The following is a 25,791-nucleotide window of genomic DNA, read 5'->3' on the forward strand; positions in this document are numbered from 1 at the left end:
TTTTTTTGATAGAATTATGGCCCCTTTTATACTAAGAAAATTGAATATTTGGTTAAGTTTTGTGTTTTGGTCCATTTTACTCCTAAAGTATCATAGCTTTTGCTTTCAGACTTGGAAACATGTGCAAAAGTGCATAGCAGACGCTGACCCAATATTTGTTTAGTGTTATTATACCCCTGATCAATTAACACCTATTGTCCCGTTATGGTTTGCGCTCTGTGTGTCCGTCAGTCAGTCAGTCAGCCTGTCACACTTTTCCGGATCCTGCGATAACTTTAAAAGTGTTTTTTTTTTCATGAAACTTAAAACATGGATAGATGGCAATATGGAGATTATGCACGTCATATAATTTTTTCCGACGTCAAAAATTCTGGTTGCTATGGCAACAAATAAAAAAAAAATATATAAAAATCTGACAATGGTGGAGTTTTACCGGAAGGGAACCATATTGCTTGACAATAGCCTTGTTAAATCTGTCCTTTTTCCAAAGTATAATGCCTGACCTTTTCCTACGCCATATCAGACTTGTCTGATATCACATTTTTTTATATACCTGTTTAATGCTTTAACAAAATACAGGTTGTATCAATCGTTGAAATAGAAAATCCCGTATTACGCTACTCGCTGTTTCCAATTCCGTATAACCATACTAGCCGGACTTCTTTCTTCGATCCATTTAATGACAGCACATTAAGCACACCAAAAATAGGAAACCCCCATATTACGCAATATAATATGTAGTACATCGTGTATGGTCATTTCTGTGAGGAAATACAATAGTTTTATTTAAACTCTCTGGAATTTAAGGACAGTCGGACGTGGTGCTTTTTAACAGTAAACTATTTGTTTAAAACGAACGAATGCAGAACGTTTTTCAGAGTGTGTGTTTATCATGCATCGATATAAATTTCGATAGGAATACAAGAAGATAGTGTGGTTTAAAATAAGTTTCGATAGAGACATGGAAGAATAGAAGTGGAAGTGCGTTTCGTTTCAACGCTTTTGTTATTAACATCGAATCAAAGTTGTCAACTTATATGTTATAAACATTGGATTAACGATGTCATTAAGGTAAGCGTGTCGGAATCATGTGTTTTCCCGGTTCAAATGTTTACACGGTAATTTACATAAACTGTATTCATACACGTCTTAAATAAACTATGGCGTACCGTTTAAGTCATTGCTTTGTCAGTTTTGTTAAAGTAAACAATACAATTGTTAACTGTTTTTGTTAGTTGTGTATATAATAAAAGGAATATTAAGCTAGTCAATTGTTCCAAGAGTTTGTATTCAGTCTCGTGGCTTGTGTTATTTCGCATCTCACTCTAGGCTCCGCCTCTCGTGTGATACGTCATCACACAAGCCACTCCACTGAATACAAACTCTTGGAACAATTTAGTAGCGTAACATTCTGTATGTATCAAAAGTCACCATCCATTTATTTTGTGCTTTAGAGGTTTATAGACAAATATCAGAGAATACAAACTGATAATTTACTGTTTCAAATAGTGATAGATAAGAGTGAAAATTATAGATAATGTTCATTGGTTTAACGCAACTATTCTTAGATATGTTTAGTTTCCCCATTGTGAACCCCAATTTTACCAAGAGCGACTACTCTGCATTGAATGTTTACAACAACATATGGATTAGCTTCAATGGAACATGCATGTAATGACATAAGGGGGCGCCAAACTGGGAATATCATTGTATGTAATGGCAGAAATACAAAAATAACCATTTGTAAGCATAAAATAAAAAGAAAATTTGTTGGTTTTGGTAAAATATCGTTTTAAATTCCCTTGTGATATAGAAAAAATATATATATTCACTCCTGGCTGCGCCACTCGTGAAAATATTATTTTCTATAATCACTCATGAATTAAAAATTGATATTATAGGCAATTCAACGAATTTCCTCCATATTTTCTCTATTATATCTTTGGTAACTTATATTCTGTTCAATTGCGTGTTTTCAGGTGACATGTTTGAGATAGGGGCAGAATGTGGACGCTACTATTCGCTCAACGTCCCGCTGAGAGAGGGAATGGATGATGCCAGTAAGTGAAGGAGAGAGAGAAATTACCCATAAAGGGTTCATAAGAGCTGAATCTTGGAAAACTGGGCTTAATGCCTATGCGTAAAGTGTCGTTCCAGATTAGCCTGTGCAGCCTGGAAAATAATATGAACAAACTGGAGAAAGGGAAAGAAATTTCCCAAAGTAAGCTTGAAATTTGGTTAAAATTGCTTCATTTAAAGAGATTGTCTAGGGAAAGGGGCCTTTCTCTTGGGGGAAGGGGCCTATATAAGGCCCTTGCTAAAGAATGAAAAAAACCCTGATACAACCAATAAATTTTAACAAAAGAAATGAAATACGCTAACAGCATAAGATGTTTAAACATTTACTTGGTAAAAAATAACTTTAAAATTTGTCAGTAAATTATCAAAGAAAAACACCAATCCGATGTCAGTAGATAAATTATATAATGTATATTTGATACATGATTATATATTTTAATATTAAGTTCTTAAGAATTCACAACAGCAAGACATGTATTGTGTTTTTGTGCTGCATTTTTAGCTTTACTATTATATATGAAATATTTATAGTGGAGCTATCCTACTCACCCCGGCGTCGGCGTGAGCGTTGGAATGTTAAAGTTTGCATACCACCTCAAATATTTTTTATGTCCCTTGACATATTGCTTTTATATTTTGCATACTTCTTTACCAACATGACCTCAATCTATAAACAAGAGCAGACAACTGTATCAAGCATTTTGTAAGAATTATGGCCCTTTTTTCACTAAGAATATGCATATAATTGATAATTCTATGTTAAAGTTTGCGTACCACCTCCAATATTTTCTATGTCCCTTGACATATTGCTTTAATATTTTGCATACTTCATTACAAACATGACCCCAACCTTAAAACACGAGCAAGCAACTCTATCAAGCATTTTGTAACAATTATGGCCCTTTTTCCACTTAGAAATGCATATTATTGATAAATCTTATGTTAAAATTTGCGTACCACCTCAAATATTTTCTATGTCCCTTGACATATTGCTTTTATATTTTGCATACTTCTTGACCAACATGACCCCAATCTTTAAACAAGAGCAGACAACTTAATCAAGCATTTTATAAGAATTATGGCCCTTTTTTCACTAAGAATATGCATATTATTGATAATTCTATGTTAAAGTTTGCTTACCACCTTAAATATTTTCTATGTCCCTTGACATATTGCTTTCATATTTTGCAAACTTCTTTCTAACATGACTTCAATCTTTAAAGAAGAGCAGACAACTGTATCAAGCATTTTGTAAGAATTATGTTCCCTTTTTATACTTAGAAAATTAAAAATTTGGTTAAGTTTTGTGTTTAGGTCCACTTTATTCCTAAAGTATCAAAGCTATTGCTTTCATACTTGCAACACTTACTTACTGTAATTAGAGGACTGTGCAGACAAAGTTATGTAACTCTGACTGACATTTTGACTGAATTATGGCCCCTTATATATTTAGAAAATTGAAAATTTGGTAAAGTTTAGTGTTTTGGTCCACTTAACTCCTAAAGTATCATAGCTTTTGCTTTCAGAATTGGAACACTCGCTAACTATCATAAGGGGACTGTTCAGGAAAAGTTAAATAACTCTGGTTGGCATTTTGACGGAATTATGGCCCTTTTTTTACTTAGTAACTTTAAATATTTTGTTAAATTTTGTGTTTAGATCCACTTTACTTCTTAAGTATCAAGGCTATTGCTTTCAAACTTAAAATACTTTCTTATTATTATGAGGTTACTGTGCCTTGCAAGTTGAATTTGACCTTGACCTTTGAATGACCTTGGCTCTCAAGATCAAATTAATAAATTTTGCTAAAAATGCTATAACTTCTTTATTTATGATCAGATTTGATTCATACTGTGACAAAACAACACTTACCTCACATGCAACAATGGACTCAACCCAAACCATGCCCCACGCCCCACCTCAGAATTCCACCCCACACCCACAAAAAAAAAAAAAAAAAAAATTGTTTTCCCTGTTTTTATGCCGCCTTTCCAAGAAGAGGGGGTATATTGTTTTTGGCCTGTCTGTCTGTCTGTCATTGTGTGTGTCCCAAACCTTTAACCTTGGTCATAACTTTTGCAATATTGAAGATAGCAACTGGATATTTGGCATGCATGTGTATCTGATGGAGCTGCACATTTTGAGTGGTGAAAGGTCAAGGTCATCCTTCACAGTCAAATATTTGGGGATGGGTCATAGTGTTTCACAAACACATCACTTGTTTTTCTTATTTTTGAAAGATAATCTAATAAATGACCACACCCCCACATTATACCCCCCTCTCCATTCCCTCCCCCCCCCACACACACAAATATTTATTTTTTTTTAAACATGGCAAAAAAAATAAAAAAATATTTATTTTATTTTTGAAGGATCGTTCAACCATCCCACCCAAGCTATTGCTTATGCTATCAAACTTGAAATAAAATCTTACTAGTTTGTTTTATGTCTTTACAAATGTTCAATAGATTGTGGAAAGTATACCTGAACTCAGAATCGTCTATAAAGTACAACTTCTTCAAAACATAAGCGATCAATATGTTTCAATTATGGTCCTCTTCCACTTTTAATAGAATATGACTATATTACCTTGACCTTATTGAATATGAACAATTTCCGCATGATGGCTTACGATATACTGTCAAGCACTCGAATAGTAGAGCGTGCTGTCTTCTGACAGCTCTTGTTTGTAAGTCTGAGCACAATCTTTTTTTTTCTTCAAACAACCTCTCCTTCAGAAACGCTGGAAGCATTTAACAAATTTTCACAAAAGGAGCCTTGTGTGGTACCCTATGAATATAGCTCTAATGGTTTATATGGTTTATTTATTTATTACATGATGGGATAATAAGAGGGGTCTTTAAAATGAAAACTTAAAAAATCTCTAAAACTGAGTGAGTCAAAAGGTTAATATTTGGTTCATAACATATTGTGGACATCAATTAAGTTTGTTCATATCATTTCATTTAGGCACAATTAGCCCTACTCTTTCCTTGCATGTATTAAGTGAAGACTTAAAAATCTTCCCTGCACAACAAGACCTAGATGTTTGATGTTTATATAACATCAAAGTGGTAAGTTACCAAGTGTGTTCAAATCATGCCATAACATCATAGTGGTCAGTTAGCAAGTGTGTTCAAATCATGCCATAACATCATAATGGTCAGTTAGCAAGTGTGTTCAAATCATGCTATGACATCATAGTGGCGACTTACTAAGTGTGTTCAAATCATGCCATAACATCATAGTGGTCAGTTACCAAGTGTGTTCAAATCATGCCATAACATCATAGTGGTCAGTTAGCAAGTGTGTTCAAATCATGCCATAACATCATAGTGGTCAGTTAGCAAGTGTGTTCAAATCATGCCATAACATCATAGTGGTCATTTAGCAAGTGTGTTCAAATCAAGACATGACATCATAGTGGTCAGTTAGCAAGTGTGTTCAAATCATGCCATAACATCATAGTGGTCAGTTACCAAGTGTGTTCAAATCATGCCATAACATCCTAGTGGTCAGTTACCAAGTGTGTTCAAATCATGCCAAAACATCATAGTGGTCAGTTAGCAAGTGTGTTCAAATCATGCCATAACATCATAGTGGTCAGTTAGCAAGTGTTTTAAAATCATGCCATAACATGATAGTGGTCAGTTAGCAAGTGTGTTCAAATCATGCCATAACATCATAGTGGTCAGTTAGCAAGTGGGTTCAAATCATGCCATAACATCATAGTGGTCAGTTAGCAAGTGTGTTCAAATCATGCCATAACATCATAGTGGTCAGTTAGCAAGTGTGTTTGAATCATGCTATGACTTCATAGTGGCCACTTACCAAGTGTGTTCAAATCATGCTATAACATCATAGTGGTCAGTTACCAAGTGTGTTCAAATAACGCTACAACATCATAGTGGTCAGTTACCAAGTGTGTTCAAATCATGCTACTGGGAGGTAAATTGCTTTTCTTATATGTATAAAGCAACTTCAAAAATCTCTTCTAAAACCACACGGACAAGAGGTTTCTTACATCTTATGTAAAATGGTATTGTGGTCCGCAACTAAGTTTGTTCAGATTATGCCTCTATCAGGGATCCTGTATATGGTTGTCTGAAACATTTTATTGTCCCCTACCTGTCCCCTACCGATGAAACTGGAGGGGACTTATGGTTTGCGCTCCGTCTGTCAGTCTGCCTGTCTGTCTGTCCGTCACACTTTTCTGGATCCTGCGATAACTAACAAAGTTATTCATAATTTTTCATGAAACTTGAAATATAGATAGATGGCAATATGGAGATTTTGCACGTCATTTCATTTTGTTCCTATGTCAAGAATTCTGGTTGCGATGGCAACAAATATTTTTACAAATATTTTTTTTTACTGACAATGGTGGAGTTTCACCGGTAGGGGACAAAAATATTCCTTGGCAATCTCTTGTTTAGACTTATTTAGTTTAAACATATTTATTTTATCTTGATTGCGTCAAAAGCCCCAGGCTTATAGAAACACTTTCAAGTCCGTTTTCTGGGCCTATAACCAGTACTTGGTGTCCTTGGGAAAGATCTAGACATCTCGAGTGGGGATCGAACCTGTGACCTCCGGATCGCTAGGCCGACACCATATCCATTACGCCACGGCAAACTTAATATATACTTAAACATATTTAGCAAGAAATATTAAAATTATGCCCTTGTCCTTTAAAGTAGCCTTAAAACAATGATTTACTGAGGTACGGTTTCTCAGGTGAGCATTGTAGAAATTGTGGAAATATTTACACGGTCCTTTTGTTTTCAGCATACATGAGTGTGTTCAAGCCTGTTATACAGCAAGTCATTGAATTCTACCGACCTACAGTGGTAGTGCTTCAGGTATCAGACTTTTTATTTACCAATTTGTGATCAATTTCATACCAACCCCCTTTTTTTGTCTACAAGGCCTTAACATGTAACTTGGCTTGAAAGCAACAGAAATAATTGTGTTAATCTTATATGTATTATAATTTTTTTAAGTCAATAATTTTTATCTTAAATATATAGGTCATTACAAAAGCAAAAATTAGCCTACACAAGCAAGAAGTAGCTTAGTGTTTGCATTTACATTTCAACAAATAATCCAAAGCATTAAATGTCCAAAAGAATAGCGTCTCAGCAATTGTCACTTGAATTATTGAGTCGGGTTCTGAGAAAACTGGGCTTAAAGCATGGGCGAAAAGTGTAGTTCCAGAGTAGCCTGTGCAGTTTGCACAGGCTAATCAGGGACGACACTTTCCGCTTTTATGGTATTTTTAGTTTCAAGGAAGTCCCTCCTTACCTAAAATCAAGTTTAGGCGGAAAGTGTTGTCCCTGATTAGCCTATGTGGACTGCACAGGCTTATCTGGGATGACACTTTACGCACATGCATTAAGCCCAGTTTTCTCAGAACGCGACTTAATTATGTATTGTAATGCTGGTTGTGCTCGGCTTTAGTTCGCCTCTTACATCTCTGTGTAGGATAAGCAAAAGCGATGAGCCACTCACAGAAAAACTGAACCAGTAGATACAAGTTATTAAAGTCCATATTTTCATGCTCAAAATAATAAAAAGATAATTGGAACCTGATAACATAGAAAATTCACAATGTAATTGGTATCAATGGATCACTCCGGTTACTCCAGGGACCGTGTTCACCAACCCATTATTTAACTGTTTATTATATTGTATGTATATAATGTAATAGATCAAATGTATGTAATGATATAAAATATTTGTGTTTTGTATATGCTAATAAAATTAGCACAATGATACATATTTTAGTTGTTAGATAATCGTTTGCCCACATTTATTTTACACAACTAAAATATTTCTGTAAGTTTTTACAGATGTGATAAATACATATATGATTGTAACATTGTGATTGTGATGTCATTTGTAAAATCATTGCACATTTTTTTCTATTATTATAAGCATAATTATCCATAAGATATTCAAATTCTTTGCCTTTAATATTACAAGCATAATAGCTGACTGCCACCCTGTCCCATAAATACTTTGTAAACATGCAATTATTTCTTGTTTTCATACCACTTGTCATATATAATGTTAGATAGTATGCACACTACTTATCAATGTATTATTACTTCATTTTCACTCGACCTTTTGAGCCGTGCTCTGTGAAAAGAGGATTTAAATGCATGTGCATAAAGTGTCATCCCAGATTAGCCTGTGCAGTTCGCACAGGCTAATCAGGGATAACACTTTCCGCTTTTATGATATTTTTTGTTTAAAGAAAGTCTCTTCTTAGCAAAAATGCAGTGCGGTGCTTAATGTATATGTGCATAAAGTGTCAACCCAGATAAATCGGTGCTGTCTGCACAGGCTAATCAGGGTACTACACTTTCCGCATTTATAGTATTTTTCTTTCAAAGAATGTCTCTTCTTACAAAAAATCAAGTTAATGCGGAAACTGTTGTCCCTGATTAGCCTGTGTGGACTGCACAGGCAAATACGGGACGGCACTTAATGCACATGCATTAAACTCCATTTTCCCATATCGGGGCTCATTTTTGTGTTAACAGTGTGGTGCTGACTCCTTGGGTAGTGACCGCCTGGGCTGCTTCAACCTCAGCATCAAGGGACATGGGTATGGTATAGTAGTGGTAGTGGTTTAGTAATTGACATACAATTCTCATTAAAATAGGTTGTCATTTCTCGATTTGAATGAGTGAAGAACAGTATGTTTGTACTGATTAAACTTTGAATCTATTAAGCACGGTTGAGAACTACTAAATCACAACCCTATTGAAGAGTCATGTTGTCCTGTTCAAGAGATAAAATCGGACCTAATATGTTTGAGTTATATTTATTGATTGTGTTTTTTTTTTTTCCAAATTATCTTGATATTTATTAATTCCTTGAAGTAATAACACACTTAAATTGTGTCCATACTTAGTAATATTCATGCATTTGTTTCACGTGATAAATTATTATGCCCCTCTTTGAAGAAGAAAGGGGGTATTGTTTTGCTGGCTGTCTGTCAGTAGACCTGTTGGTAGACCTGTCTGAATGACGGCAGATCAGTTCGTTTCCGATCAATAACTCATCAACGAACTGACCGATTGGCTTGATACTTCACATGTGCATTTTCCTTGGACAGTAGATGACCCCTGTTGAAATTGGGTCACTAGGTCAAAGGTCAAGGTCACTATCATACTTATTTTGAAAATAATTTCCGATCAATAACAGGCTGTCTGTCAGTAGACCTGTTGGTAGACCTGTCTGAATGACGGCAGATCAGTTCGTTTCCGATCAATAACTCATCAACCAACTGACCGATTGGCTTGATACTTCACATGTGCATTTTCCTTGGACAGTAGATGACCCCTGTTGAATTGGGTCACTAGGTCAAAGGTCAAGGTCACTATCATACTTATTGTGAAAATAGTTTCCGATCAATAACTCGTAACGAATTGACCATTTGGCTTGATACTTCACGCGTGAATTGGCCTTGGATTGTAGATGACCCCTATTGAAATTGGGGTCATGTGGTAAAAGGTCAAGGTCACTATCACACTTAAGTGGGAGAATTGTTTCAGATCAATAACTTATCAACTAATTGCCCTTTTAGCTTGATACTTCACATGTGCATTGGTCTTGGACAGTAGATGACACTTATTGAAATTGGGGTTACTAGGTCAAAGGTCAAGGTCACTGATACACATTAAGAGTACAATCATTTCGGATCAATAACTCGTCACTTGATTCACCAATTGGCTTGATATTTCACATGTGCATTGGCGTTATACAGTAGATGAACCCTATTGAAATTGGGGTCACTATGTCAGAGGTCATGGTCACTGGCACAATAAGTGGGAAAAGCGTTTCTGATCAATAAACGATCAAAGAATCAACCGATTGGCTTGATACTTCTCATGCGCATTGCATTGCCTTCGACAGTAGATGATCCCTAGTAAAATTGGGGTCAAAGGTCAAGGTCACTGTCACAATAAGTGTGAAAATTGTTTCTGATCTATAACTCATCAACGAATGGACTGATTGGCTTGATACTTAACATGTGCATTGGCCTTGGACAGTAGATGACCTCTATTGAAATTGAGGTCACAAGGTCAAAGGTCATGGTTACTGTTACACCCTCAGTGTGAAGTTGTTTTTGATCAACAACTCGTCAACTGATTCACAAAGCTCATGTGCATTGGCCTTGGACAGTAGATGACCCCTATTGAAATTGGGGTCACTATGTCAAAGGTCATGGTCACTGGCACAATAATTGGGAAAAGCGTTTCTGATCAATAACACATCAACGAATTGACCGATTGGCTTGATACTTCTCATGCGCATTGCATGGCCTTGGACAGTAGATGATCCCTAGTAAAATTGGTGTCAAAGGTCAAGGTCACTGTCACAATAAGTGTGAAAATTGTTTCTGATCTATATCTCATCAACGAATGGACTGATTGACTTGATACTTAACATGTGCATTGGCCTTGGACAGTAGATGACCACTATTGAAATTGAGGTCACAAAGTCAAAGATCATGGTCACTGGCACAATAAGTGTGAATATAGTTTCCTATCAATAACTCATCAACGAATGGACTGATTTGCTATATACTTCACATGCGCATTGGCCTTGGACAGTAGACGACCCCTATTGAAATTGGGGTGATGTTAAAAGCCCTGTTTGGAGAGGCATATGTCTCCAACCGCGGAACACTTGTTAAATATGTAAGTGGGAGATCATTTTGTATCTTAATCCGCCTAAACTTAATTTTTGTTTAGAACAGACTTGCAAGAAACAACAAATTCCCTTAATACATAATATGTGTTCCCTGAATCAGGGAGGACACTTGTGACTTTATGTACACGCATTAAGCTCTGTTTTCCTGTGCAGGGAGTGTGTGAAGGTGGTCAAGGACTATGGCCTGCCCCTGCTGGTGCTGGGAGGGGGAGGGTACACCAAGAGGAACGTGGCGAGATGCTGGACGTACGAGACCTCCGTCATACTCAATGAAGACATCAGCAACGATATACCCTACAATGGTCAGTATCAGCAATGATATATTGTACAACGGTCAATAACGATATACCATAAAATGGCAAGTAACGCTATTCTGTTCAATGGTAAGTAACCCTATACTGTATGATGGTCACTAAGGATATACTGTACAACAGTCAGTAATGATATACCGTACAATGGTCATTAATGATATACTGTACAATGATCAGTACATTTACGTTTGAACTTGAATGCAACCTGTGTAAAAAGCTATTTGATTTTGAATGCAAATATACTGTAATATCAATACTATTTGTGGGTTATTAATTATTCCCCTCCAAAGGTGGAGGGATATAGAATTGGTGTTTTCCTCGATTTTTATGGGTTAACAGAATCTACTAACACAACAAATTCTTTTTATTCTGAAATCCATATTCCACGAATTTACGCATTCACAATTAAAAAAACCCTCAAATTTTCACTTTGATGAATATCAATGAGTTTACACTACTTTGTCTGATTTAGCAAATGTTATGCTTTTTATGCCCCCCTTCGAAGAAGAGGGGGTATATTGTTTTGCACATGTCTGTCCGTCTGTCCGTCGATCGGTCCGTCCACCGAATGATTTCCGGATGATAACTCAAGAACGCTTACGCCTAGGATCATGAAACTTCACAGGTACATTGATAATGACCAGCTGATGACCCCTATTGATTTTCAGTTCACTAGGTCAAAGGTCAAGGTTACAGTGACTCGAAACAGTAAAACGGTTTCCGGATGATAACTCAAGAATGCTTACGCCTAGGATCATGAAACTTTATAGGTACATTGATCATGACTGGCAGTTGACCCCTATTGAATTTCAGGTCACTAGGTCAAAGGTCAAGGTCACAGTGACTCAAAACAGTAAAATGGTTTCAGGATGATAACTCAAGAATGCTAACGCCTAGGATCATGAAACTTCATCTGTACATTGATAATGACTGGCAGATGACCCCTATTGATTTTCAGGTCACTAGATCAAAGGTCAAGGTCACAGTGACTTGAAATAGTAAAATGGTTTCCGGATGATAACTCAAGAACGCTTTAGTCTAGGATCATGAAACTTAATAGGTACATTGATCACGACTGGCAGATGACCCCTATTGATTTTCAGGTCACTAGGTCAAAGGTCAAGGTCACTGTGACAAAAATCGTATTCACACAATGGCTGCCACTACAACTTACAGCCCATATGGGGGGCATGCATGTTTTACAAACAGCCCTTGTTTTAATCCATTTATGCCTAGTGGACTCTCCCATCCTTCTAAATTGAATCAATTTATTTCCAAAATTACGGATGTCTTGTACATTTATTTCTATATTAAGAATATTTCTTACAGAAATTCCTTTAAGCAAACAGCGCAGATCCTGATGAGACGCCGCATCATATGGTGTCTCATCTGGGTCTACGCTGTTTGCAAAGGCTTTTTTTCTAGACGCTAGGCATAAATGGGTTAAGATAAGTGTGAACTTTTATGATGCAAGGCTGCAGCAGTAGAGTGGAGTTTGCTACCTTAATACTGAAATACTGTAATATATTTATGCTTAATTTGGAATTTAGCACCAAGAGTGTAACTGTAGTTGATAGTGCATTGTTCTTGTCGATTATTTACTTTTATGTCATGTATATTGTTTCTCAGACCAAATGTTAAGGCCAGGTTTTGTCCTTTACTTGTGCTTATCTTTTCAGAGTACCTAGAGTATTTTGCACCTGACTTCCTCCTTCATCCAGACATCTCAACAAAACAGGAGAATCTCAACACAAAACAGGTGTGGTCATAGGTCTCAACTTTCAGTGTTTGCCATGGCGCTATAGTCACAATACCTTCTCCAACACAAGCTATATTTGAAGATGTGTACTGTGTTTTAATCAAATTTAACCTCACCAAATTCCTGTTAACCCTTTCCCACTTAGAAGTAAAGTAAAAATGGCTATGTGTAAACAGCATAAAACCCTAACAGCCTGCAAGTAACTTGCAGTCTGGTCAGGTTTTATGCTGTTTGCTGCTCATCAGTATCTAAGGGTCGGTAATGAAGCCTTTAAAACTAGAATCTAGTAGGAAAGGTCTTTAATTACATTCAACTTTCTAAGGGACTACAAATGCATCAAAATACGTATCTAAGTGGTAAAGGTTTAATTTATTTCCACCCTCAGTACATGCTTAATAAGTGCATTACCGGTTTCAAACGTGGGGACTATAGGTTACACCCTGGTCTGTCATTTTGTGTGTCTATACGCAAAACTGGGCCTGGATAACTAACAAAGTGCCGAAGACTGGTTGATGAAACTTGGTATATGACATCTAGGTCAAGTTCGAATATGGGTCATGCCGGGTCAAAAACTAGGTCTATGTGACAGGTCACTTAGTGCATTTCAAGGATTTAGCATGGTGTCCACTCTCTAATTGAAGTAGTTTTCATCTGATCATTACTAAACATGGTCAGAAGTTGTATCAAGACAATATCTAGGTCAAGTTCGAATATGGGTCATGCCGGATTAAAAACTAGGTCACGGGGTCACTTAGTGCATTTCAAGGATTTAGCATGGTGTCCGCTCTCTAGTTTATGTGGCTTTCTGATTTATTTTGATATTCTAAGACATTTTTATGCCCCCGAAGGAGGGCATATAGTGATTGGACTGTCCGTCTGTCTGTCCGTCACACTTTGCGTTTAGATTTCGAAAATGCTCATAACTTCTATGTTGCTTCAGATAGCAATTTCATATTTGGCATGCATGTGTATATGGACAAGGCCTTTCCATACGCACACACATTTTGACCCCTGTGTCCTTGACCTTGAACTTAGGGTCCTCATTTAGGTTCAAAATCTGCGTTTAGGATTCGAAAAAAGCTAATAACTTCTACCAAGCGTTAATTGGGGGCATAAGTCATCCTATGGTGACAGCTCTTATTCATTTTAATGAAACCTTATTAGTGAAAATCTATTTTAGGCTGAAAATGTCGTCCCTGGTAGCCTGTGTTGACTGCACAATCTCATTTGGGACAACCCATTACACACATCATACATGTATTAAACTCTGTTTTCCAAGAGTTAGGCTTATAGCTTAATGCGTGTGGGTAAAGTAGCGCCCCAGATTTGCCTGTGCAATCCAACATACTATCAACTTGTATGGCTATTTTCATTATAATAAGTCTCTTGTAAATGAAAGTACAGTTGAGGCCAAAAGGAGCTGCGTTCGGAGAAAACTGGGCATAATGCATTTGCGTAAAGTGCAGTCCACATAATGAATGTGCGTAAAGTGCAGTTCACATAATGCATGTGCGTAAAGTGCAGTCCACTTCTCTTCTTAGCAAAAATCCAATTAAGGCGGAAAGTGTGGTTCTGTGCGGACTGCACAGACTGATCTGGGACAACACTTTACACACATGCATTATACCAAGTTTTCTCAGAACACGACTCAAAGTGTTGTCACTTTACGCTCATGCATTTAGCCCAATATCCCTATAGCAAAAATCGAATGTATATTCAGTGGTACACAATGCTAAGAAGAAAAGTATTTCTTAAATTTGTGACATTCTCTGTTTTGTGTTGTAAATCATTTTGCCATCCATTAGCAATTCAAAAAAAATAGTCATCTTCATTTACATTAAAAATTTCTCTTCTTCCACATTTTCGTCCATCAGTACCTGGAGAACATCCGTCAGATGGTGCACGAGAACCTCAAACAGTGTGCGGCTGCCCCCAGTGTGGAGATGCAGGACACGCCTCCTGACCTGCTTTCCCTTGATGTGGTCGCTGAGCCTGACCCTGATGTGCGCTATGGCCAGGCAGAGCAGGACAAACAGTATGGAGTCTTGTTGATAGAATTGCTTGAACAAGTTGAATGTCCCAAAAGATTTGTCTAGTTCTGTTTTTCAAGCATCTTAATAATAATATCTAGAGTTATTTGAAATCTGGGTCATGTGCATGCCAAAATAGGTCAGATTGTCAAATCTGAGAAGAACATATTAAGCACTGTAGATTCCTAATTTATGACTCAATATTGATAAAACTTGGTCAAAATGTTTATCATGACAATTTCTTACCCAAGTTTGAATCTGTTTTGCTTGCCTAAAACTAATTGGGTCACAAGGTCAAATCTTAGGGAAAAAAACTGTTACCATTCTAGATTTATGACTTAATCTGTATGACACTTTGTTATATCTTGACTTAGTTCAAATCTCAGTCACCTGCCTCAAAACAAGGTTACCAAATCTATTTTTATTAAAACATTTTTACCTTATCACATTTTTGTTCCACATTTGGGCAGAATGATAATTCTAATGTGAATATCGGTTACCTGTGTCCCAAAATATGTTGTTACTTAACCCTCTCAGTGCGGGAACCGAATTTTGAAGGCCTTTGCAAACAGTTTGGATCCAGATGAGACGCCACAGAACGTGGCGTCTCATCAGGATCCAAACTGTTTGCTATTCTGATAGTATTCTTTGAAAAAAATCAAAGAAAATGCTAATTTTACAAATTCAGCAGACGACATTTTAGCAGAAGACAAATTTCCCAGCATTCAAAGGATTAATCTTCATGAAACTTGTTCAGAATGTTTATCTTGTCAAATCAAGGCTGTTAATGAATCTGAGAAAGTTGGGTTAAAAACTATATCACCAAGTCTAGTCTTCAACAATTGGTTGAATTTAAACTCAGATGAGCGGCTTAGGGTCATCATGGTGTTCCTATGCAAACTGTTTGATTCTCAAAATGTATCTTTCAACAACTCATAGTTACGAGAATGAACCTTTAATAAATTCTTAACTAGTCATGTTTTTGTTGAGGTAGTAAAAAGTTGTTGATGCGATACTTTATTATTATTTGTTGTTGTTTTTAGCTCATCTGAGCCCAACGTGCTCATGGTGAGCTTTTGTGATCGCCTTTTGTCCGTCGTCCGCTGTGCGTTGTGCATTGTGCATTGATATCTTGGATGAGTTCGAAAATGGAAGCGTTTGCTTGAAAAACATGGCTGCCAAGGGGCGGGGCATTTTTCCCTATATGGCTATATATGGCTATAGTAAAATCTTGTTTACACTCTAGAGGCCATATTTATTGTCTGATCTTCTTGAAACTTGGTCAGAAGATTCATCCCAAAGATATCTTGGAAGAGTTCGAAAATGATGCTGGTTGGTTGAAAAACATGGCCGCCAGGGGGCGGGGCATTTTTCCTTATATGGCTATAGAAAAACCTTGTTAACACTCTAGAGGCCACATTTATTTTCCGATGTTCATGAAACTTGCTCAGAAGATTTGTCCCAATGATATCTTGGATGAGTTAAAAAATGGTTACGTTTGATTGAAAAACATGGCTGCCAAGGGGCCGGGCATTTTTCCTTATATGGCTATAGTAAAATCTTGTAAACACTCTAGAGGCCACATTTATAGTCTGATCTTCATGAAACTCGGTCAGAAGATTCATCCCAATAATATCTTGGATGAGTTCAAAAATGATGCCGGTTGGTCTAAAAACATGGCCACCACAGGGGCGGGGCATTTCTCCATATGGCTATAGTAAAACCTTGTTAACACTCTAGAGGTCACATTTATTTTCCCATCATCATGAAACTTGGTCAGAAGATTTGTCCCAATGATATTTTGGATGAGTTTGAAAATGGTTTTGGTTGCTTTAAAAACATGGCCACCAGGGGGCGGGGCATTTTTCCTTATATGGCTATATATGGCTATAGTAAAACCTTGTTAACACTCTAGAGGCCACATTTATTGTCCAGTCTTCATGAAATTTGGTCAGAAGATTGTTATCAATGATATCTTGGATTAGATTGAAAATAATTATGTTTGCTTGAAAAACATTGCTTCCAAGGGGCGGGGCAATTTTCCTTATATGGCTATAGTAAAATCTTGTTAACACTCTAGAGGCCACATTTACTGTCTGATCTTCATGAAACTTGGTCAGAAGATTCATCCCGATAATATCTTGGACGAGTTCAAAAATGATGCCGGTTGGTTGAAAAACATGGCTGCCAGGTGGCAGGGCATTTTTCCTTATATGGCTATAGTAAAACCTTGTTAACACTCTAGAGGCCACATTTATTTTCCTATCCTCATGAAAATTGGTCATAATTTGTCCCAATAATATCTTGTTATCTCAGGTGAGCGACTTTGGGCCTTTGAGGCCCTCTTGTTTGTAATTATTTGCTGTCTGAATTTCTGATTGTTACATAAAGTTTGCTGTGTTGAACACACTCTGCAAAACTGAACACTGTTTCAATGTTTGATTGGCTACTAAAATGCAAATGGCCTGAATTGATGTAACGTGTAACAGATAAACATTGATATGAACTTGAAAGATATTGCAAAAGCAATATGCCAGAGAAATGTTAAGGTACTATATGATGCTAAACATCAGTTGTCACTAACATGCCTTGTGGGTATGGTTTCACATTCATTATACAATGGGAGCATTAAAAAATGGCTGGTTTATTTCTTGTTTGTTAGCGTTTTGATTTCAGAATGCAATTATTATGTTGAGTAACATAACACAAATATAATTTATTCATACATATTATTAAAAAGCCTATTTTGGCGAAATATAATAAATACTGATGACTTTTCTGTGTCATTATGCTCCCCAAAAATTTATTTTGGATGAGCATATAGTCGCCGCTTCGTCTGTCCGTGTGTGCGTCCGTTCGTGCACAATTTTTGTCCGGGCTATTTCTCAGCAACTAATGACCGGAATTCAATGAAACTTTATGGGAAGCTTCACTACCAAGAAGAGATGTGCATATTATCAGCGGGTTCTGGTCGGATGATTTTTCACAGAGTTATGGCCCTTTGAAATTTTCTATAAAAAATTTATTGTCCCCCCCAACTACTGTGCCCTCAAGACGTTTCCTTTTATCTGAATATATAGTGCAATATTGTGACAAAAAAAAACCTTTGCGGAGCATCACCCGTCTCCGATGGTTTCTAGTTTTAGTTTTGTTTTGAGACTCATTCTGGGTAAATAGGGCTTATAGCATCTGTGTATATTGCCATCCCAGATAAGCCTGTGCAGTGGACACTGGCTAATCAGGGACCATACTTTCCGCTTAAAATGGATTTTCTTTAAAGAGAGACCTCCTTTTAACAAAAATTCTGATTAGTTTGTGCAGACTGCATAGAAATATGTGAGGCGACTCATCACGCACACGCATTTCACCAGTTTTCACAGAATGCAGCTCATTTTTGTTTTGTTTTATTTTCAGCATTGAAGCTAATAATGAGTATTATGATGGTGACAAAGACAATGACAAAGAAAACGATGGGTTCCTCGATGTTTGACGACAACTTACGGGTGATTAGGATCATAAAAGGTCGTCTTTGTAAAAAACAGGCAGCACACACTTCAGTCAAGACCAACTGCAACAAATTGTTGCCCATTATAGACCAACTTTATAGAGTCCAAAAAGAGGTTTTATACTACTCTGGATGTTTCCAGAAATGTTTTTATATTGCTCTTGAACTGTTAACTGGAAAGTACTTGGTACGACTCTGGAACTGTTAACTGGAAATTACTTGGTACAACTCTGGAACTGTTCCCAGAAAAGATTTAACACTACTGTTCAGTTTGCATAAAAGATTTCATCCTTCTCTTGAACTCTTCAGTTTGTGTTTAAGATTTCATACTACGCAGGAACTATTTTAAAGGGATTTTTTCACATTTTGGTAAATTGACAAATTGAAAAAAAAAATTGTTTCAGATTTCCATATGTCCATTGTAGTTATGATATTTGCAAGGAAACAGTAAGACTAGACAAATTGTCATGATCGAAAATATTCATTATATGTATCATTTGACAATTTAAAAACCTGAAAGTTATAAAGTGCACAAATGCGAAATGATTAAATAATTTGGAGAGTTCTGTTGTTATCATTACATTGTTTGACATTAAGAAGATTGCTTATATAAAGTATAAAATACACCACTCACTATATGAGCACAGACGGCCGAGTGATTTAAGTGCTAGACTTTATATTCCAAGGGTCAGTGGTTCAAGCCACAGATGGCCAAGTGATTTAAGTGCTTGACTTTTATTCCAAGTGTCAGTGGTTCAACCCTCTTGAATATTTCTTTTTTCCTTTCTTTAATGTTATTCTTCTTTTTCTTACAGAAGCTATTTAGTTCCAAAACTTATATTTATCAATTGAATGCATTTAATGACAAACTTCAATACACTCCAAAATCTGTGAAAAGGTCCTTTAACCCTTTCCCACTGAGAGCAAAGAGAAAATGGCTATGTGCAAACATCATACAACCAGAACAGCCTGCGAGTAACTTGCAGTCTGTTCAGGTTTTATGCTGTTTGCTGCTCATCAGTATCTAAAGGTTGGAAATGAAGCCTTTAAAACCGAAATAAAGTAAGTAATGTCTTTCTTTAAATTTAACTTTCCAAGGAACTACAAATGTGTCAAATTATAAATCTAAGGGGTAAAGGTAAAAACAAGCTTTGGCTAGAAAATGGCAACTAAAAGATCACTTGTATAAATTATATGGTTTCTCATGAACAACACTTTATTATAATTATGCTTTATGTGTAAGTCAATTTGTGTAAATTTATTGATTACAGATTATCGATAATAAATAAAAAATGACCATGACATTGATGCACACAATAATGACCATTATATAACTGCAAATGGCAAGCCAATATATTATTGTATTGTGACAATCTTAAAATTTGTATAGGTATTTGAGAAGCTTTCATGTGAAGACAATTTTAAACGTTTAAAAGAAGAAAAAAAATCAATTCAGTATATTATTTTTTATTTAATATTGTAAATAAATGACAAAGAATATGCAATGATATTGCTAGCTTAAAAGGTAAATAACGTAGCATTTCATATCACAGACAGATATCACACAATGCACCACAAGTTTCCATGCTCAAAGCCAAACATACATCAACTTTAAAAACTGAACGGTGTCAAACATTAATTCAAACTTTTTAGGAATGGTTTGCTTTTTGCTTATTAAATATACACTTGTGTTCTAAGCATACAAACTTGCGGTGTTCTCTAGCTCATAATGAACCAAATTTATAACATGTATGGGTATATTATTGCCATTGCAATAACTGTAACAATAATGCTTAAGCATGAAATCATTGTATCTGGTATAGGTAAAACCAGTTTCTCCAATTCTGAACATAGATTGTGTTACTTAAAGGTAAAAGTTACAGACGATAGTCTGACATAATACATAAATATTACTTTTAGAAAAAGACATCGGCAGGTTAAATTACAACAAGTAGACATAAAATTTATGTTTATATGTTATGCCTGTTTTCATTTGTGAGTTATACTACAGACTTTATATTGTAAATATAATACTTAAAGCATTTTTTTAAAGTAAATAATCACAGAAAATTTGAACGACTATTTTTTTACAGTATTACTATTTGAAATATTAAATTGTAAAAACTGTGTAGAAAAAAACTATATGATATTTTATATTAAATGTCAAATAAAGTATCCTTTGCCAAGGCCAAAAATTTATCAAGTTTTTGGAAAACATTTCATGAAAATGTTAGCATGAAAGGACTTAAAAAATATGTAAAAAGTTTTTTTTCCAAAGTCTGTTCAGATTGACACTGTCCATCATAATGACAATGATAGTAATAAAAAAAAGATCATAACAAATAATATATGAAATGAATGACACAGTAATAAATTATGAAACTTGGAGAAGATTTTATTAATGCAACATGTATGCAAATTCATTGTTCTAATCATTATCACAGAAATCAACTTGAGCATAGAAAAGTGCGCAACAATTTAAGTCAAATACAAGTAATATATATTTTCATTTTAAAAATTAATATTTTAATCATTAACATTTACTTGTCATCTAACAAAAGTGCCACTTATTTTTATCAAAGACCATGCACTTTTGCATCATATTTTTAATATTATAAAATAAACCCTAGGACACAGTTAAATAATAATTTAATGATGCCTTTAAAAAAAGTCCATGTATGTGATAATTTCTCTAAAATGTTGCAATACCAAAGACCAGCACCCATGTCAAACTCAATTATGTCTTACAAGTGTGCTGATATGGTCTGCTATAGATTTGTATAATGTACTTAAATGGCATAAAGTATGCTAAAAACAACCTGAAAACGTTGATAACCACTGACTCAGAAAACCTCAAAATCAACTTTAATGTGAAACAATATTTATTATTAGTAAAGCAAGTCTTTTTCATATAAGACATACAGAGCATATACATGTAACAATCATGTGTTATGTCCAAAACACTGTTCAGCAAATGCCACAAAGTATTTATTGAGTTGAAAACAAGATTAAAGCGAGCAAATAAATATGTAGATAATCTGTAGATTTCAGTAGATTATTAATGTTTAGTTTAAAATAAAGGGAAGATTCTCATTTTCTAAGAAAAGAAACAAAAAAAGAGAAATACATCTACATGATAATATTTCATCAAGGACAATGTAATGGTATAACACAAGGATAGTATTAGCCATTTTCATGTGTATAAGCATCACACATGAATTTTACCATACATTAATCAACAACGTACAAGCATTATAAACATGAACATATCCTACTGTAGCTACAAAAAAATAATGAATAGCATGACTCGTTCAAACTTTGGTAAAAGTACAGACCAGTGACATAATATTGTAATAATCTGATTTGTTTCTCTGGTTTTGATAACTGGCATAGATGACTAGTATTTTGAAATCATACAAGAAGTAATATAAATAAACAAAGAAAAGATGAACTTGACGAAAAGTTAGATTTCATTGGACCTACCAGTAGTCATTGGACCCTATTTAGTTTTTTTTTGTTTTTTTATTGAAAGAATTTTTGACACCTTTTGAATTTTTTTATCAGTTACTTGTAATGCATGTAGTTAAATTTGTTGAACTGAAATATTTGGTGTGTTTGTGTATAAATACTAACCAATATGTGTGCACTGAGTGTTTTCATGCCTCACTGATAATTTTCGCAGTTTAAAACGGCGAATTATCAGTTTTAATTCACTGATATTTCTCTATAAACCATCAGAAAGCATAAAATAAGAATTATTTTTGTAACTATTATTTAACCTAGAACATATCGATTTTTAACAAGTTGATTATATGCTTTTTTAGAAGACCAGATTAACATAGAATATATTGATTTTTAACAAGTTAATAATATGCTTTTTAGAAGACCAGAAAGAAAATTTACAAATGATGAATGTTTTTAACATTTATCCAAGTTATTAACTTTGCATATTTTTTTTATAGTTATTGACTTATTTTATTCAGTCTAATTTTCATCTAAATAAATATCCCAGTTCTGGGTGGGTATGAAACCCTTGTTAACCCTTTCCCACTCTGAGGCAAAGTGAAAGTGGCTATGTGCATACAGTATAAAACCATAACAGTCTGCAAGTAACTCAGAGTCTGTTCAGGCTTTATGCTGTTTGCTGCTCATCAGTATGTAAGGGTTGGAAATGAAGCTTTTAAAACTTGAATCTAGTAAGAAAGGTCTTTAATAACAGTTAACTGTCTAAGGGACTAAAAATGCATTTAAATATGTATCTAAGTGGTAAAGGGTTAAAAGTGTGAAAACAAAATCACAAGTCTATTTCAGTAAACCCATAATCAGCAATTCTCAAACATTAATGATCCTACATTGCGATAAAGGGTACAGGATAACAAGTTTTGAACATCAAGTAAACAATCAATCATATTTAACAATAAAAACACTAGAGAAAATATAAATACTTGTATGATAAGGTAATATTTACAACAATACTGTGGGGATGGATTTAACAAAAAAGCCTGGATTTTTTTTTTACAAGAGATGAATATTAATGAAACATGCAAATACAAACTAATGCAAACATTACTAATACAAAGGAGTTAACATTCATTAACACATTGTCAGAAGAATAAACAAACAAAATTTAATGTTTTATGTGGCTCATTTTGCTTGCTTGCGTAAAATGTGACATGGTATGAAGAAGAACAAAATCTATACAACATTTTGGATGAAATTCCAAATGAAAAATGAGAGCAAAACTTTTGCAAGCAGTAATATATTATATATTTGTCATCTTAAAAAAGTACCATATACTGATTTGCTTTAATCTTTTCCATCAAACTTGTGTTTCAAAGTTGTTGTTTTTAATTCCGACGTATTTTTCATTGTTTTAATATTCCATGCACTGCAAATATAAATTTGTTTTAACTGCGTGATTTGTATTTAAAGTTCCTTCTCAACAATTCAAGCACTTGAAGTGAACACCATAGCAGTTGTTGCAGATAATGGTATCCAGTTAAAGTTGCTTGCAGCTATTTTATAAATCTGTTATATCTATGGCAATACGTTTGTCTAACCTTGGTAAGTCCCATTTATTCACACTGATCAGGTTAAAAAAATATTCTTCAAAATGCAGTACAATAAATCTATTTTTAGGATAAAAAAGTGCATACCGAGACAGGGGGGGGGGTCTTCAAAGCCATCTTCTTTCATGATTAACTCCGCCACAATAATATCTATGCCAGCAGTTTACCCTTCTACAAACATACTCCCATCAAATTTAGATTACTAATTTGAATTTTTTTAATGTCCAATGCACCATAAAAAAATTCAGGCAAAGAAGTTCAACAGCAAATCAACTTCATTTGTAAAATCTGTAAGTTAAATAAAAGAAAGTTTGCCATCATTTAAATTCTTTCAGCACAGAACAGTTCTAAGCCATCAACTGATCATCATAAATTTCTGTTCATTTTACATTTTGACTTGACTACATAATCTGTTGTTTTGCTCATCCAATACAGACTGCTGGAATAAGTACTTCTCGAATACTTCAGTTCACATCTTAGGCCTGCACATTCTTTCGCTACACTCTTTCAATACCTGCATCCACAAGCAGGTGCTATAGTTTTTCAGGCATCATTTGTTTTAGAATGGAAAAATTGTCAACAGAAAATCATATCGCCGAATTTACTCAAAATTTGAACCACCACATCTTTTCCTAATCATGGAAGAAGTGTTATCCCCACCCAAGCACACATTCAATGGTGACATCTAGTGTTATGAAAGTCGACGCCATTCCCACAAGCACTACGAGCGAGGAGTGATTGCTGTTGACCGCGCCGTCATAAAGTTGACGTCCGCTGCTGGCGGGGCATAAGTGGTTAAATGGGAGTTTCTAGACAAAGTCAAATTAATTTTCTTCTGCATTAGTTCGGCTCTAAGGGCCCTCAGTTCAGTTTCTGCCTGATTTCGGAGCTGTAAAATAATGTGTATCATCAGGTATTATTAGTAACATGAGAACGTGTTGAGATACTCGGTGGGAAAACGGGGCTCAATGCATGTGCATAAAGTGTCAATAGTGTGAATAACCCTCGGGCTTATCAGGGACCACAATTTCTGCTTTAGTGGAAATCTCTCAACAAAAATCTAGTTAAGTCTCTAGCGGAGAGTGTTGTCCCTGATTAGCCTGTGTGGACTGAGAGTGTTGTCCCTGATTAGCCTGTGTGGACTGCACTGGGTAATCTGGGACAACACTTTATGCATTAAGCCCAGTTTTCCCCAAGCACAGCTAATTTAAATTTCAAAATTTAATAAATCTATGATTAATTAAAAGATATTAGTTGATTTTCGTTTCTGTTTATATCTGATGCCTGAAACGTTTCATCAAAGTATGTACTATATAAAGATTTCAACAATATTGTCTTCTTTTTTAGACCAAAGAAAATGAAGTAAATATATATGACTTGAATGTACTTCCTGTTCAGTCCTTATATATTGTCAACTTATACCTTTACAACTACTTTTGGCAATTGTTAAATTATTATGTCAAATATGCTAAAAACAATATTTATATAACAGTAATAATTTGTGTGTATTTTATATAAATTGTTGTTTCCTTTTCAAAAGCAAAAAATTCTTGTTAAATACATTACATTTGTTAAAAATAACTGATATAAAACATTTCATACAAATACATCAATATCAAAGTAGTTTTTCAAAATAAATCTTTAACTATTCATCGTGCAAGTCACCCATGTAAAAAAAAATAATTTGAGGGGAGAGGGAGGGGAGATGTTTTGATATCTTATACTCAATTGACAGTGACATCAAAATATCTTCCCCAAATGTCCATGTTGTAAATGATTTTGAAATGTCTCATTTACCACACATTGTGCATGACAAAACAAAACAAGTGCTCCATATTTCCCCAGACAAAAACTATTTCCAAACTTAAAAAAAGTGAAGTACTTTTGGAGCCAAAGAATTTAGCCTATGAAAAATACACATCATGACAAATGATACAGACTGGGCTGAATTTTGTCTACTTCATTTGTCATGTTCTATAAAAAAATGTTCGCTCTCTCGGAAAGCAATCCTTAATTCATGTGCATAAAGTGATATCTCAGATTAGCCTGTGCAATCCCCACAGGCTAATCAGGGACGACACCTTCCGCCTAAACTGGATTGTTGCTACAAAGAGACTTTCTTTGAAAGAAAAAATCCATAAAAGCAGAAAGTGTCATCTTTGATAATTCTGTGTAAGACTACACAGGCTAATCTGGGATGATCATTTTGGTATATTGCATTATGCCCAGTTTTTCAAAAACTAAGCACATAATTAAATGAATGCAGTTCTAAGTGGTCTTTATGACATAATTTTGTACATTGAAGCTTTCG

At 35.1% G+C, this 25,791-nt stretch overlaps 2 protein-coding genes across 6 annotated transcripts in view; one reads left to right on the plus strand and one right to left on the minus strand.

Annotated features, from left to right (window-relative positions):
* The window catches only part of LOC127873622 (histone deacetylase 3-like), a 58,078-nt gene extending 39,104 nt beyond the window's left edge, over window positions 1-18,974 (plus strand). The window contains exons 8-14 of the mRNA XM_052417505.1: window positions 1,980-2,060; window positions 6,868-6,941; window positions 8,628-8,692; window positions 10,960-11,108; window positions 12,797-12,876; window positions 14,751-14,911; window positions 18,321-18,974. Of these exons, the coding sequence (XP_052273465.1) occupies window positions 1,980-2,060; window positions 6,868-6,941; window positions 8,628-8,692; window positions 10,960-11,108; window positions 12,797-12,876; window positions 14,751-14,911; window positions 18,321-18,396 (686 nt within the window). The 3' untranslated portion in view covers window positions 18,397-18,974. The remainder of the gene's footprint in view (window positions 1-1,979; window positions 2,061-6,867; window positions 6,942-8,627; window positions 8,693-10,959; window positions 11,109-12,796; window positions 12,877-14,750; window positions 14,912-18,320) is intronic.
* Window positions 18,975-19,862: 888 nt separating this feature from the next.
* LOC127873620 (apical junction molecule-like) overlaps window positions 19,863-25,791 on the minus strand; it is a 176,048-nt gene continuing 170,119 nt past the window's right edge. For all 5 annotated transcript variants that reach the window (XM_052417497.1, XM_052417501.1, XM_052417496.1 and 2 more), the window contains one exon: window positions 19,863-24,369. In XM_052417497.1, coding sequence (XP_052273457.1) covers window positions 24,202-24,369 — 168 coding nt within the window. In that variant the 3' untranslated portion in view covers window positions 19,863-24,201. The remainder of the gene's footprint in view (window positions 24,370-25,791) is intronic.

This window comes from Dreissena polymorpha, chromosome 3, assembly GCF_020536995.1.
Source record: "Dreissena polymorpha isolate Duluth1 chromosome 3, UMN_Dpol_1.0, whole genome shotgun sequence".
Lineage (NCBI taxonomy): Eukaryota > Metazoa > Mollusca > Bivalvia > Myida > Dreissenidae > Dreissena > Dreissena polymorpha.